General features: G+C 36.6%; 1 protein-coding gene across 1 annotated transcript in view; it reads right to left on the bottom strand.

The window, feature by feature from the left end:
• The window catches only part of STK3 (serine/threonine kinase 3), a 129,696-nt gene that overhangs the window by 61,315 nt on the left and 51,409 nt on the right, over window positions 1-16,972 (bottom strand). The window contains exons 7-8 of the mRNA XM_005423492.3: window positions 8,914-9,051; window positions 6,874-6,999 (exon numbers count right to left, since the gene is read on the bottom strand). Coding sequence (XP_005423549.1) covers window positions 6,874-6,999; window positions 8,914-9,051 — 264 coding nt within the window. The remainder of the gene's footprint in view (window positions 1-6,873; window positions 7,000-8,913; window positions 9,052-16,972) is intronic.

Raw genomic sequence — 16,972 nt, forward strand, 5'->3', positions numbered from 1 at the left:
TAGACAAATATAGCTAAAACATATACATGAAAAGATATGAAAGAAGCATGAAAGCAAATATAAAAACCTTCAGAAAAGTAAAGCACAGTGTATCAGATTTAAAATACAAAATAACTCATCTGATTCACTAGTTCCTTTACAACACTATAAAATTGTAAAAATATAAAGGAATAATTACAGCAATTATTTCTTAGAGTGTCAAAATACAGATGACAAATTTTCATAATTAATATAGGATTAACAAAATAACCCTTTGTCTGAATGAATAAATAATTCTACATATAGGAACAATTGATTATTGACAGTTGGCTTTGGTGTTGATAGTGGTCAACCATCAAGTGCCCAAGAAGAAGAAAGGGATCACTGAAGTAGTAATTCCTTGATTTAATACTCTAAAAGACTTCAACATTTCTCACATCATAGCAACATTAAAATGTAAAAGAAAACATACAGAGAGCTGCTTGTTAGCTCACTCCTTTAAAGGCCCATACAAACAAATATTTAGACATGTTTTCTGTAAGCTGCCAGGCAACGAGTTACTTTACATTCCCATAATATAGCTGCAGCCCCAGCATCCACTTCACATCACGCTTCCAAAAATGCACGAGAAGAGATTGGTCATGTCTCACAATGCCTAAACTAACATTTAAACTTTGATATTGGGATTAACCTTCTGTAGAACACAACACTTGCGATTTTTGCTTAATTAAAAAAAGCTGTACAACTACCTCAGCACCTATCAAAACATGTCAGTTTGTCACAAGGCATTCTCATCACATGGGCAGCTCTCATAACAGGCATAAAATCAATTCTAAGCACACTATTTATCATGATACTATATCTCTCAGGAAGGATACAGACATGAAGACTGTATTCAACCTGGACATTTATTTACAGGTCTATAATACAAAGTTTTGAACAGTAAAAAATATTTACAGCACCATTTACAACTTTTCATGCTATCAAATGTTCACAGACGGTGGTGAAAAGGAAAAATAGAAATCAATTTTAGGGGGGATGTGACTCTTCCTCACTTGAAGGACAACTGAATCGACCCTGAAAATTAAGTACATAATTGTGAAAACTTTGCATCTGATTATTTCTTCAAATCCACACAATCCATACTACTTCCAGGTAGGTAAGTCACTTTTGAGTGCCCATTACTATACAATAAGTGACTTTAAGTAGGTATTAAAGCATAAAAACGTATTCAAATGTAACTGTTAGGGTTAAACAGGTTTCCTAACATAAGAAACTTCACAGTTAGAACATTTTACACCTTCCTTCTTGATGGGTCTCAAATCATGTACTAGGGAGTAACAAGCAGAACTCCTCACAATTTACATAGGAAATTCCTGGGGGGTTAGATCAATAAATTCAAGCCCCTGACAGGTTAACTGAAACCATTCTTTTTCAATAGTATATGGACTCAATTCACTGCCTATGAGAGAACTTTAACCTCAATAGACTCTACTTAAGACTAACACCAATATTTGCTCTTGCTTTTAGATATTGTTAAATATATATTTCTCAAAGTCTGAGTCTGTTTCTACAGGGAGGCTTTTACAGTAGTACGATTGGGGAAAAAATCCATTTTTGAGGTGTTATTTTTCAAAATTGAAGTGCCAGGTGGCCATTACTTTGCAACTGAACAGTGACTCCAATTCTAGACACAATCTAAAATCATTTATACATATTAAAATATGAAGAAATACATGCATTACTTACTGTCACTACCACTACATAAGGTAACACAGGGATGTCGTTAGCTCTTTCTAGGATTGTTGCCATCATTGCAGACTTATCAAGACCTGTATTATCATCTGAACTATAGGATCATGTAGTCATGTAAACCACATACAAGCAGCCCTGGATTTCTTATGGGATTCTGTGAAACTGATATATAAGGAAGAGGAATGAGCAAGGGTTATTTATCTTTATCCCTGAATGCTGGACTGCTGACTTCATCCACTACCAAACTGTATACCAATTATACCAAACTGGCACTCGTATTATCTGCTTTCCCTTTCCAAAAGGAAAATCATAAACACTCAGAAGTGTAGAAAGAATTGGTTATTCTTTTTCTGGCAGTTCCACAAACAAGTTCCAAATTAAATGAAAATTATTGTCAAATTATTAGTCACTTCAAATTATTTTGAAGTGAAGCGTAGGGTTGGGGAATTGATTGTTTCTTTCTCAAAAATGACAAACACAAATATTGTAATGCTTTCATTTTATTCTTCCAGATTTTTATCCTGTTTTCCTCTAATAACTTGCGAGTCCACTGATTAACCTCTACCTAGTAAGCTTACAAAACTAAAATCAGAATACCACTTAGTGCAGGCTTCACTTACACCTAACGTGTTGTTCAGGAGTTTTCCACTACGCAGTATGTGAGCAACATGCATTCAAGACACATCTTACAGAGAATGTCTTTAATTGAAAAGAAAATCGTAACAGTTTCAATGAATCACAGAATGTTTGGGATTGGAAAGGACATTAAAGACCATCTAGTACCAACTCCCCTACCACGGGCAGGGACACCTTCACCTAGATAGACTGCTTCCATCTAACCTGACCTACAACACTATGAATAGGGCATCCACAGCTTCTCTGAGCAACCTGCTCTAGTGTTACACACCCTCTCCACAAAGAATTCCTCCTAATATCTAATCTCAATCTACTTTCCTTCAGATAAAAGCCATCACCCCTATAGTACATGCCCCTGGAAAAAGTCCTTCAGCTTTCTTGTACGTCTCCCTAGGCACTGGTACAAGTTCATGCTGCTGTTTCCTAGTTTGGATGAGTTTGCACTTCTGGCTGATCAGAACCTTTGGTGACAGCAACTGGACAAGATTTTGGTGTTATCTCTCAAATGAAACTGGAATTTCTTACAATGATGTAAGAAATGCACTGCACTGAAACTGCTGCAAGACATAGGAACTCTGTATTATAACCAAACAATTATTATAGCCAGTCCAGAACAAAATTTGTTCTGCATTGTAACACACAGAAGATATTCATAGGTCACTCCAAAAACTGTTTTTGTCAACGAGGAAATCCCTCCTCACCTCACCATCAATATTCTTCATTTCAAACACTTGTACACTTGCTTTTTCTATTAAAGCCAAGTATTTCAAAACTTTTTTCACTCAAGGCTTACCAAGCAACACAAAATTATTAGAGATACATTTACTGATAGCAAAAGTCACACTTACTACCAAATACCACCAGTTTTAATAACTGTTAAATATTTCATTCTAACTACAAATCTTGTCACAGATTATTTTCTTAAACCATTAAACTGTGTTAAAAATTTAGGGATTTAAAATATCTCAATAGCATAAAAAATATACAATTTTTTTTAATAGTAGGTATGAAAATCTTATTTTACTTGATCTTTTTACAATGGAAAACTTCTGAAAATATTTAATTATTCAATATAAACTTAACAGCAAAAACACCTGGACATCCTCTTGTCCATTACAAGATATTCTTGCATGTCTCTTAGTAGGCCTTGTAAAAATCATTTGGTGCTAATTATTAATATTAGTTAAACAATTGCAGCCTGGAAGTCAGCATCCGCAGTGAAAAATAAAAAGACGTACACAACATCATATAACAAAATATGATAAAAGCATTCTGAAAGAACATATTGCTGAAGTTTTTACCAGACTCTCTCATCCTTCTCTTTTTGTCATCTTAACATTTCATCTACTGATCCCTCCACTGAAGGGAATACTACAAAGCTTCATTTTCCAATTTCTCCCTTTCTGTCTTTCACTGTGCGGAAGTCACGCTCTTCTTTCTATTTTTCTACTACCTTTTTTCCTGAACTAACTAGTCTCATTCACAAGCCCACCTTCATTACTTTCTCCTATTCTGTCACTATTTAGCACTGAGAAGTCACCTCTGCCTCAAATTTGTCTCTTCCCTTTCTCACCTGTGAAGTTTTCAAACCTTTACTCTTTTCTCACGTCCTGTGCAACTACAGGCAGGGCTGCCTCTAGCCCTCTGCAAGGCTGGCCTTTGGAACTCCTCTACATCATGATCACAAAAAAAATTGAGCAAGGTATGCAAATGCTGAGCTGCCAACTGCTCTGACCTTCTGCCTTATATTGAAGAGCAATTTCTTCAAGCAGAGGCTGACTTCTGGTTCTGGGTTTGTTGCTGCTCATGCACTGCTATATGATTCATAGCCCCTAAAATTCTATTAGTGTAAGTTAAAAAATGAGAGACTTAGTATTTCCATATATTACAACAGCACTCATTTTTAAGAGCAAACCAATCTTCTAACAATAGTGGCTAAATAGACAAATTAGGCAGTGCACTAGAGGAAGTTGCCAGGAGGTGCAGGAAGGTAAGTGATCCTTCCCTTCTGCTCCACACTGCTGACACCTCACCTGGAGTGCTGGGTCCACTTCTGGGCTCCTCAGTATGAGAGACATGGACACAACCAGAGAGTTAACAAAGGGCCACAAAGATGATCAAGGGACTGGAGCATCTCTCCCAGGAGGAGAGACTGAGAGCTGGAACTGCTCAACCTCGAGAACACAAAGCTCTAGGGGACCTCATCAGCATGTGTAAATACCTGAAGGGCAGGTGCAAAGAGGATGAAGTCAGGTTCTTTTCAGTGGTGCCCAGTGACAGGAGCAGAGACAATGGGCATATAATGAAGAGAAGATTTCCTGTGAACATCAGGAAACACTCTTTGTACCATGAGGGTGACAGAGCATTGGCACAAGCTACACAGGGAGGTTATGGAGTTTCCTTCCTTGGAGATATTCAAAACCTGTCTGGACATGGTCCCAGGCAGCCAAACCTCAGGGGTTCTGAGCTCCGTGGGCATCATATCCTCGATGTCACCACAGACCCCCTCTGGCATCCCCTTTCTGAGCACCCCAAACCTGCCCTGGGAGCACTGTGGGGGGAGCAGCACCAAAAATCCAAAGCAAGGGCCCCCGAGCGACAGCTCTTGGTGGAAGGGGGAGGGAGGGTGATATGATTTATCAGGGACTTTAATTAAACTCCTGCAGCCGCTCCGCATTGCTGCAGAGGAGGCCGGGGAGCTGCGGGTCGGGGGGTCGAAAGTTTTACAACTGCTTATGTAGGGGGATTGGACAAGATGACCTCTGCAGGTACCTACCAATCTCAACAACTCTGTGATTCTGTTTTCTCAGCCCTGTTAACCAAAGATACTCCTGTTACTTCCAGATTTGAGGCACTTATCTTCTGTACTTAGTGACAAGCAGACTCTCGCTGTCTTTTTTACTCATAACTTGTTCCCTTACAGCACCACAAAAGTTCATGGCAGAATTCCCAACTACTACAATGGTAACACAAGTAACAGATTGCTGCCTCAATCCTGGATTTGAGGTTCTCTGACACTGAAGGCTAAACTGGGGGAAGTATGGAGGGAAGGAGTCTGGGGGGTGGCAGAGCAGGGAGGACAGTGTTAGGTTCTGACTTCTGTAACCATGCAAGAACCACAAGGAGTTGCTAAATGCTGCCTCAGTTGAGGTGAACCAAACTTGTGTTACACCCTTCCACGCAGGAGAGGGAGAGGGAGATGTACACCACATCCTTAGCTGGCACAGACGTGCCTGGCAATGTGATCTGAACCTCAGACTAAGTAATCACATGTCATGCCTAATTTTGGGTTAATGCAAAAGACATCAATATTGCCCAAATAAGAAAGATTAAAATAAAATTTTCCTGCCACTTCAGAAGGAAATAGTACAGATCAAAGCAAGCTAGTAAAGATATCAGATTTTTATGTCAGTAATAAATCAGTATCTTCAAAAATCAACTATTCAATAAGTCAAGTCATAAACATCAACTCTGCACGTCAAGTCACACAGGAAAATTTCCTAACGTAACAAAAATAATCTCAGCCTTCCCTGCCTGTTTATTACTGAGTAAGCAAATACAATTTAGAGTAAACCACCTTTAGAAAAACAAGCTATCAATATTCTTAGAACACACTCTTCGAACAGAAAAAAAATGCAGCCATCCACACTGATTATTGGAAATACAAAAGATTGCACAGAATCTGCTTGAAAAGTATTCCTATATATAGATCATCACATAGCACTCTGTAACAAGGATTCTACAATTTGCTATAAGACAAACTGCATTTACGGCACTGCTCTTTTCTGTTTGCTCAAAGCTGTAACATTCCAGTCTCCATCTTCCCTTTGTGCTCTTTCTGAATGACCATACACTGTATGTATGGCAATACACTTCTTTGAAGCACATTCTGCTGCTCTGCACAAGACTAACCTGAAATAATAATGTCAGGAACACAGACTTATTCTTAACACTGCCAAACAATTCTAAATGCAACCTACTTATCACACAACCTGCTTCTCTCCTCAAACATATGCTGACAATGTCACCTGAAGAATGAAGTGCTGTCACCATTTTCATGTTACTTGTATAAACCACACTGCAATCACGACTTACTGAGTGTCGTCATTAACTATTCTGCATTTTAGACTTAACCAAAAAAACCCAAACACCGAGCAAAGTGCTCTGAACTAAAAACTAAACCACTTGTCTAGAAGTCCACCTGTGAAAGTAGAACCTTTAACAATTTTGGGGGTTTTAATATTAGTCTGAATAGCTGAAGTTGACATGGTTTCTTTTTCCACTTCCTAGAAAAGCTCTTTACTAAGACATTTCATGGAATAGTTCTGAATGCTGGCTTATACAGCATAACTCATAACTAAAGAGTGGAATATTCAAAATTCATAGGCTTAGAACTACACAGAAAACTGATTAAAAAGTATTTGATCACAACTGCAGGAAGTAGGGGAAAAACAGCAACTTATCTGTAAAGTACAGGCGATTACAGGAAAAATGGGTACACACCGAATTTTCTTCCTCCTCTTCTAGCTCTCTCTGCTGTTCCTCGTGTCGCTTTGCCTTTATCTCCATTGCTTCTGTGATCAGGTCCCTTAAAATTGAAACTGGCTTAGCATTCTTAATAAATGTATGCTAGGGGAAAAAAAATCATTGAAATATGTAATATCATTAAAGCAGTTGTGCTTCAGATTTAATTACAAGTCCTATTCAACACCACAGATTTCAGTGATAAACAGTATCGTGCATTACACAATAACCAAAATCTAAACCTACAAAATATACAGTATAGTATCTTTCAGCTGCTTCGTAACTAAAATTTTACTTTAACTATTTTTAATAACTTCAAGCCTTGGGAAATGTAATCACTTAATAACTGTTTCATGATTGAGGATACAATTTTCCAAAGAAATCATGCAGAAAATTGTAAATAGAGTGGTGATGATATGACATAGAAAACCAAACTTTTTCAGATATTCAGTTTCATAATTTAATTAATCTTAACAAATTGAGAGCATAAATTAATGGCTCTAACCAGACCATCTGTGGCTGCTTACTTCAACAAACCTATACTTTAAATGTCATAAAATATTTCTTGAGCTATGATGCTGAAAAGCGGAACTAGTAAAAAAACCCCTTACGTTTAGCAGGAAGTTTAATTTTTAATTCAAGGTCAATTAAAATATTACTTCTTAATTTAAGACAATATTTATTATACCATTTGCACATTTTGCTGCCTAATAAACACCTGCTGTTAGAAAAAATCTGATTTTTGCATCATTATATGCAAGTACAATTTAGGCAAAACACAACTAAGCACCTCAGAAAAATATAAATATTTTAAAACTGTTCCATGAAGAACAGAATTGATGAAGTCTCATGCACTACATCTATGATCTATCTTCTCCCTTGATATATTAATTCAATTACTCTCTTTTTCATTCCATGACTTCTGCTCACAAGCAGTACTTTCATTTCTACTCAAACATTTTCAAAGCATCTCCAGCTTCATCACATATGCTCCAAATTCCAGTTGAGGAAAAAGACAACAGAGACTCCTAATGAACAAACACAGTATCTGGTTTTCTGGTCAGTTAGCATGGGAAAGAAACTGTGCACTGAAGCTTTTTTTATTTGTTTCTCCTTACTTGCCCACATTAATGCAAGTCTCTTCTGTCCAGCTGTCTGTATTCAGCTAACCATACAAACTTCACATCCTGAAGGTCTCAAGTACTGGTTCATACATCACACAGACACTTATAACTTTCAATTTTTACTTACCTTGTGGTCTACATATTTGTATTTTGCAATGTATAAAATTAAATATTCATAGCACGATCTACCAATCTCATAGCATGATCTACTAGTTTGACAGATTTATTACCAAAAAGTACTTTGCAAAATTTTTGTTGTCTTTTAGTGGAGTCCACTGGAACTTAAAATTTAACAGCTGCTATTGCTAGCTCAACACAGAATAAATCTAGCAAGAGAGTAATACAGGAAGTGAGAGCCTGGCATACCCTGCCTTGCTCCAAAGGTCTACACTGCCAACTGTGGCTCACACAGGCAAGTGCCCACTTGGCTGAACTCAGCCCAGGAACAAACTCATGATACTGCATCAGACCTTTCTAGGACACAGAGCCACCTGCCTGCTCAATCTGACATGACCAGAAGGAAAGACTGAATATACCCCATGCATGGTCCACACAAAGGGGTAACCTGGGCTCAGTTCTGTTACTAAACACTTGTCTAAATCCTGAGATCTACTGAGGGCCTCAAATCACAAAGCAAGGATCCAATATTAATTGCAAGAACTAGCCCTAAACTATTTAATGATTAATTTTAGAAGCAGCAAGAAGAGAAATAAAATGGGGGCAGAGACACAGGAGCTGACAGAGAAAAGACTACAAAGTGAAAAAGAAATAAGGCATAATAATAGTTAAAATAAGATTTTCGCTTACAAATTTTCACAACATTTTGTGTTTGAGGGAAAAAAAAAAAAAAAACCAAACATAAAATGTGCTTTTCCTCAGTAACTTAAATACTGACCTGCAGCAGCTGGGTTGCTGTAGCTCTTTGTTCAGGATTTTTCACTAAGCATTTCTTCACAAAATCTGTGAATTCATCAGACCAGAGCTCTGGTTTCCGGAAGGTTGGAGGGGGATTTGTAGGAATCATAAAAATAGCCTAGATAAAAATCAAACAATAGCAAGTCTAAACAAAACACATCACCACAGCAGCTGAAGCCAAGCTAAAAAAAAAAGAAATTGCTTTATCCACCTTTCTTATCAGGCTAAGAATCTGGAAGACAAATTTTAAGTATGCAAGGATATTCTACTCAGATCAAGATTCAGAAAGTAAATCCATCTGCTACTAATATAACTACTTCCCATTAGATTTTCTCTATTTAAACTGTACCCCATTGAGCACAAGACTCCTTATTTAATCTACTGCTGTACATCAATCTGAAGAGATTATTATATTATTTCAGAAATTCTTAGCAGAAATTACAGCACTGCTTGTTTAAACACTCATATAAAGTTGCTGTGAACAGTCAAGCTCACCATCTCCTCTCTTAAGTGAACTTAGTTTTATTTGATAATTGCTTAGGAAATTTGGGAGGACTGCTATTTCCTTTTGCACTCATCATTCATCAGACAGAGCTTTAAAACTTGCTTGGCCAAGTAAGATTTAGACACACATGCTAAAAGACCTAAAGTAACACTAAAAGATGACAAATAAAATAATCAAGTAACAAGACTTACAGTACTGAAAACTTACACAAAATTGAAAGTGCACCATTTTATCTATATAACAAAAATTTCTTCTGTTGAGAACCATATGCAGATAGATTTTTCAACTGGGAAAAAATATTCATCCTATATTTAAAAAAAGTTTGCTCTACTCTAAGATTATATATATTGTGTCATTTTTTATATTATTATTTTCAGGTTTTCCTCTAAAAATACACACTAGTAGTGGGGGGAAAACAGCCATACAACTCTGACAGACTACTGCAAAATAATGAAAATTTTTGAACTTTTGTATGTAATAAATGCATCCAATATCATCACTCAAGACTTACACATGATAGCAACAGACTATTCATATTCAGAACTAGGTCTATTGACAAGAACAGGCTACTATTGTCTTCTAAACCCAGGTTCAATTCAACCACATTTTCCACACTCACAGGGAGTGGAAGAAATACATAGGCAGAAATACAAACCCAGAAAAGGGGGAAAAACTGATTCTGCACACTTTTAACATACTAGAAGCACTAGAAGCTTCAGCCTGTGTCTGAAACATAGGCAGAAGGCAGAGAGAACTTAAAGAGATTTTATCCAAAACTTCTAAAGAAGTCTGACTGGCTTTGAAAGTTGGTTGAACTCAATCAAACCCTCATTAGAAAATTCTTCTCATATTCTGAAGGGAAGTGGAATTCATGCAAAATGATGTAAAAACTGTTTACTACCATTTTAATGAAAAATTAATTCAGTACTGAATAGTTGCTCAATATTTACAAAATTTGCCATTTTGTTTAATAAAATTGTATGCTACAACAGCAGCTTTATATTTTCAGTGGGCAGCCATGCCAAACAAGTATATAGACTGAGACAGGAAACGTGGCACCCAGTAACTGGCCTTATCTAATTCACTTGTGATGCAAGATTAATTGTCAGTACACGTGAAGTACTTCTGGCAAAAAGCAGTGGCTAACAAATTCAGTTGCTTCTGTCCTTGAAATTAATGATCTCTTCTGAACTTTGAACCGATGACTTTTGATCTTATCTTCAGCTACTCTTAACAGTGAACTCTGCAGTAGCTATTGAAAACACACAGCTGTAACAGAAGGCTACCAACTTCTGTTTATGTGGTGTCAAAATGGGTACCTCCTCTTTGATCATAAACATTGACCTCTCCCCCCACAGGTAAGCAAAGATAAGTTACGGAGTCCTACTCAGCTCCACAGTTCTAGGAAAAATGTTTGCCTTGGCCAATTATTTTCATCAAATACACAGCAGTTAAGAACCACAGCAAAGAACTGACCTCTTTGTCATTCACAAGGGACATTGAGAAGAAAGAAGAAATCAGTGAATCATTCTTTTATGCCAGGCAACAAAAGCCACAAAAGGAGATATTCAAGTGTTAGAGTTCTAAATCCACACGTATGCTTTGTACGCTCATTGAAAACATCTACTTCAGAAATATGTATATCTATGTAATGCCAAAACTGTAGGCTTTTTTAACTCCTACTATGCCACATGAGCTTGATTAGCTGAAGAGAAAAATCAGATGCATTTTTGTAATACAAGAAACCATACAGAACTACTTATTGTTTAGTCCAACTTGGTAATTATACCATGCACTTGCTAGCGTGTGCTAGCTCCCCTCCAGCTCTCATCACTCCATTCTATTAACCAACCAAAAATTCTGGGTTTCAATTCAATCTTCCCTCTCTACTACCTAATTTTGACTTGCATATTTCTCGGCAGAAAAGTTAAGCTTCTTTCCTCTTTCAGTCTACAATTTAGCTTTCAACTACCTTGCTTCCTTTCAAGATGCTTGCAAAGCAATCTCTGGAGAACTATAAACCTAGTCCCAAAACTCCAGGAAGGAAAACAAAACACTTATCTGACAGGAACTTATTCCTCATTTTTGCTTCCACTTCTTGTCCAAAAGGTAATTTCTATCCTAAAATAACTATATATTATTTTAAAACAAAACTAAGCTATTTCAATCACTCTGGGTGCCAATGGAAGCAGGAAATACTTGGGGTTTTTTCATGTTTCTTTCATCTTACCTTAGATTTCTCCAGTCCCTATGTTTCCCTATGTTTGTTATTACTCCACTTGTAATTTTCTCAGAAGTTTCCCACAGCTCTTTGTTTTAGTGTAGCTCTCACAGTGGGGCTGAGGACAGTGCTCATACAGCCAGTGTTAGGCAAATGTTGCTAAAAAGAAACACCAAATATAAGCTACTATCCACCCAAGTACATGGGCTGAACTGGCAGTTCCAACTGCAGGAAATGTTAGGAGGAAATTGTTTAACAGATGGGGCAGGTTCTGACATACTTATAAAAGAGCTGGGGCTGATTCTTTTCTCTCTCCCACCCTCACCATCATCTTCCACATTGCTTTAAATTTCTGAGACAGAAGGACAAATCTTACATGATTAACACAGCAAATACACAACCAAAGAATTAGATTGTATGACTCAGTCTTCAGTTTCAACCATTCAATCACCTTTAAAAAGAGAAAGAAATCTCTGAAGATGCAAGAAGGATCAGCTTAATCTGTGTTTGTTTTCACCTGCATATAATTTCAAATTTGTCCTGAACGGGTCCCTCCCCCTCTCAACCTTGAGCCCAATTCTACTTTGAATCATCTTTCACACATTGGTCTGAGGCAAATCCTCCACCTTGCAGTGAAACCAGAATTCAAGGCAGATTATAATATATGTATGACAAAAGATGGGGGAGGAGAAAAAATCATCCAGGGCAGCTTTTGGGGCCACTTCTGAATAAGGCACTGAACAATCCAACATAATTTCTACCATACCTGTTCCCAGGTAGCACTTCCATGCTCAATCACCAGCCGTTACAACTAAGTTGAATACCAGACTGAGAACCAGGTCTATGAGAGCAGAAATCCACAAGTCAGACCAAGATTTTCTTTTTATTATTCTTAAAGGGCCTAATATTTTAAATTAAGTCCAGGCTGAAAACAGCGGCTTTTTTAGTATGAAGGTTCCTTTATGGACAATTTTATTGGCATGAAAATGTAATTATGGTGATGATGATTAATTAGGAAATGCCAAAAGAAAAATGAGATGCTCATATACCACACATGGAAATTCCTAATCAGAAAATCCTTGCAGCTCATTCTTCTAGTCAGTCAGAGTAATATATCTGTATTTCACACAGCCCACAAACACATTAAGTGATCAACAGCAATTTTGTAAAGGTACCATGTCTTCTGGCTTTTAGTTCCCTGAATAACTTATCTCTTATTATTTAGTTGAAATAAGTTACTTGTAATAAAAAGCAGAAAATCTCCCCAGTATCATAAATGCTACTGAAGAGGACAACAAAGACTTCTATATTGTGGTGATTTTATAATTTTCATGCTGTGAAGCTTCATTGCTAGAATCTACAGAGAAAAACTTTTTTATAAATAGGGTAAGGATACACGACATCAGTTTGTGACTTCATTGTTTTTGGAACCACAATTATACTGCTTAGTTCAGCGATCTACTGTAGGAAACAAACACCAAAACACATTTAAACTTGGTAACATTTCAGAGTACAAAAACCTATTTAAATCCAGCAGTTAAATATTGATTACTGCAAAATTTTAGTAACTTTGGAAACAAAGAATCACCTGAAAGACACATTTTTCTCTTCTTTGTGATGCACATCATAGAACCTCCCTCCTGTGTTGAACAGCTTTCAAAAAGACGACTAAAACACCTTTGATTGAGTTACACAACTCATCAGCTGTCTAAGAATGAAACATCAGCATGGAGAAGGGTGAAATACTAGCAAGTTCTACACTGGATTTTCTTTGCTGAGCATGTTTTCTTGGTGTGGCTTTTTGGGGGTTTTTCTGTTTGTTTTGTTTTTATTCTTTCAGAACTACAATATTGCAACACAGTGAAAAATCATGTTATTGGACAACATCTCACATGTTTAAAGTCAGGAAGGTCGGTTCATAATCAGCTTAATTGTAGATAATAGATTTATTTGTTAAAAGCATCCTAAAAACCACTGCTTCCTCCTCCCATCTACAAACACATATGTTGATGAAGATCATCTAGTGTACTCACACCTTTTGTGCAGAACTACAAACAGGTCTGGTTCCATCAAACATCTATCACATACCTGATCCAAGTTGATTCTTACTAGAATTATCAATGCAGGATTAAATGTAGAAAGGGATAAGTGAAGCTTTAGTTCAGGCAAGTTCTGGACAAACAATAAATGACAAAATTTTTTGTCCTAATGAGGGGAAATATGTGTGACATTTAACATGAAATCTACTGTGCTTACTTTTATAGTTTTTAGTAATGGCCACTGATTAAACCATGTACACAATACTACATAAATTAAAATTACATTTAAATGACTTTATTATAAAATTACATATATTAACACTAGGAGCACTTGAAAAATAAAACACCATAGGGGAAAAAACCAAACTGAATAAAACAAACCCCAACTGTTAACAACAATTCACTATCATAAGCTTCTCTCTGGAATAATGACCTTTCGATGATCAAATCAAAGTATGATTAACTTAAGATGTAAAGTAATAAAGTAATAAACACAGAGAAAAGATACATAATGGGAAGACTATTCTCACGATTAACAGCAAAGATGGGTTACTGAAAAATAAGCTATTTACATTGACCTGCATATTTATTATTGCTAGTAAGCTCATAATACACTGACAGCATTACAACAGGTCAAGAATGTAAAGATACAGATCTGAAACATTTTGCAAGAGTAAGTGCAATTGCAAACGTATTGAAAAGAATCAACCCTTGCCTTGTTAGCACCGTCACGCAACAGAACGGCGCCTTCAGATTCACCTCTGAGTTTACTCTTCCTACTGAGGGGGGAATTGGGTCCCCCTAATGAACCCTATGGGTCCCTTCCAAATTGATGCATTCTTTGATACCAGAAAACTGCTTTCAATTTCAAAAGAATATTACAGATCATTTGTTATGTGACAACAGCTTGAACAAGTTAGCATTCTAAGGCCACAAGTTCTTTAAGTTTGGGGTCTTTCATAACTGGTTTTAAACACGCTTACTTAGAAAACTGATTTTTAAGTCCCATCACATTTCCTAACTCCTACCATATCCTCCACTGATATATTTAAAGGACAGAATTTCTTGTACTGGCTGCTATGCAATTATCAAGACAAAGAGTAAGTTCCCCCTGCTAACTCAGCTAAAAGGATCATGGTATCTGCATATATGCCTGTTCATTATCAAACCATTTTATCAGATGAGTAACAAAAATATTTATTACCACCAATCTGCTCCAGAACTATCACCTCAGCATGCTTAGTGCTAATTGATTAATTTACAAGTTTATCTATTTCTTTTTTTTTCATTTTTCAAAGCTTCTTGAACTCTTACAACCCATCACTTGTATTATCCAAAGACATCTGAAAGCTACTCAATAAAAAAAAAGAAGTTGTATGCAAAGAAAGAACTGTGTTTATCTGCACTGACCTCCTTATACTTGTTTCTTCCCTCTCCCTCTCCCTTCAAGCCCAGCAGACCTATCAGTATTTCTCCAGGTTTTATTCTAATATATTTAAATAATATTTGGGGAACTCTTCATTACTTTTGCCTGTAGTTTTTTACTATAATCTTGTCCCAAATTTCCATCTTCTATACTGAAATGAAAGTTTCAGTTTCTCTGTCCAATTCAGTAGGCTTATTCTGATTTCCTGAGCTCAGCTCTTCAACACAAAATGTTCCTGAACTCTGCCACTTAATTGAATGTTGTCCTTTTAGTTTAGGGATGCAACCTTCAAGTTCCCATTTCATCTGCAAGGTGCAATCATTGATGCCAGTGACATTTCAAAAGAAAGAAGACACAGTCAGCAACCTGCTCCTCAAAATTCTTCCCTCCTTCAACTTAGATCCTTGAAAGCAGAGCAACAAATGCCTTTTCAAAGTCTGTAGAAATGAAAAACAAAGCATGGAAAAATCTGCAATCGTGTGGAGGTTTCTGAATCCTTCTTTGGTTTCACTGGGGTTTTTTGTTTTTTCCTTGGTTTTTTGGTTTTGGTTTTTTTTTTTTTTTTTGGAGTGAGGGGGGTGAGTGTTTTAGATAAGTGAAATTTTTCAAGTGAAAACAAAAAATTTCAGGCTACTCAAGATTTTGGGTTTACACTACCCAGTCAGCTACCAGTTTTTAATTTTTATTGACATCTACAGGTATTTTCAGAGGAAAATACCTAATTGCAAATAACCCCTTATAGGTACTAAAAAGTGCAAGTATTAAACATTTTATTGACAGGTTATACTGAAAGTTCATATCCACAATAATTAAAACCCTACACATTTTTAGTGTTCTTGGACATAAAACAAATTTAAACCCTGATGACAAAAAAATCCAAGCACTAGTGCAAAAAAAGACAGTGACAATCAGCAAATCTTACAAAAAACTAGAAGTTTCAAATAGCTGAAAGGAACTGCAGCATTCTGACACCATCTAGGACAGTATTTCTAATAATTTCATTCAGCAAAAGGAAAACCTAAATGAGCTGAAATTTATTTCATTATTCTTATTCTGAAAAGTACCCTCAATTTCAGCACTGGGTGATCAAGATTCATTTTATTAGAGAGAGAAAAAAAAGAAGGGTGTACTGCATGTATGTATATGGGGGATTTTTAAGGTTTTTTTTTTTGAGGGGAGGAAGTGTTTGTGAGTAAGGGGGTTGAGATAGGCAAAAAAAAAGATATTAAACTACCTTTAGTTTAGAAAGAAGTATCTGTTGTAGTGGATTAAACTTCTAAGTGATTTTTTACTTAACACAGACTTGCAAAAACAAGTATTTTTAAACACTGTTGTATAGGAGGAAATTTCCTTTTGATAGTGATGAGCAACACCTCCTCTTTGTGAGGAAATCAAAATCACCGTAACAGAGATATGGGGCCACTTCAGGACACTACCCAATTCATTTCAAACCCTCAGAATTCAACACTTAAAGTGTCTCTCAGACTAAATCCTACATTTTGGCATATCCTTGCTCAAGACTAGGCACCTCACAGCGTAAAGGACATCTCCCAGCCACACAGGTGGCCAGGAATCAAAAGAGAAGATATCTTTGTGAATGCTGGTACCCCTCAGTCAGAAGCATCCTGCTATCCCATAATCACCGCTAGCACTCCCGTCACAGAATACATAAGATCAAGAACGTGAACTTGAAACTGAACAACTTTTTTCAGCACTGAACTACTTTCTTATCAGTTACAGAACAAGGAAATGCTTCAGAAAGTGCACACAGTATGACAGAATCCAGGGAATACTCTGGTGATTAATTTAGTCTTCTTTCACTAGTTTGTTTTACTCCTGATTCAGTAC

Source organism: Geospiza fortis, unplaced genomic scaffold, assembly GCF_000277835.1.
Source record: "Geospiza fortis unplaced genomic scaffold, GeoFor_1.0 scaffold200, whole genome shotgun sequence".
Taxonomy (NCBI): Eukaryota; Metazoa; Chordata; class Aves; order Passeriformes; family Thraupidae; genus Geospiza; species Geospiza fortis.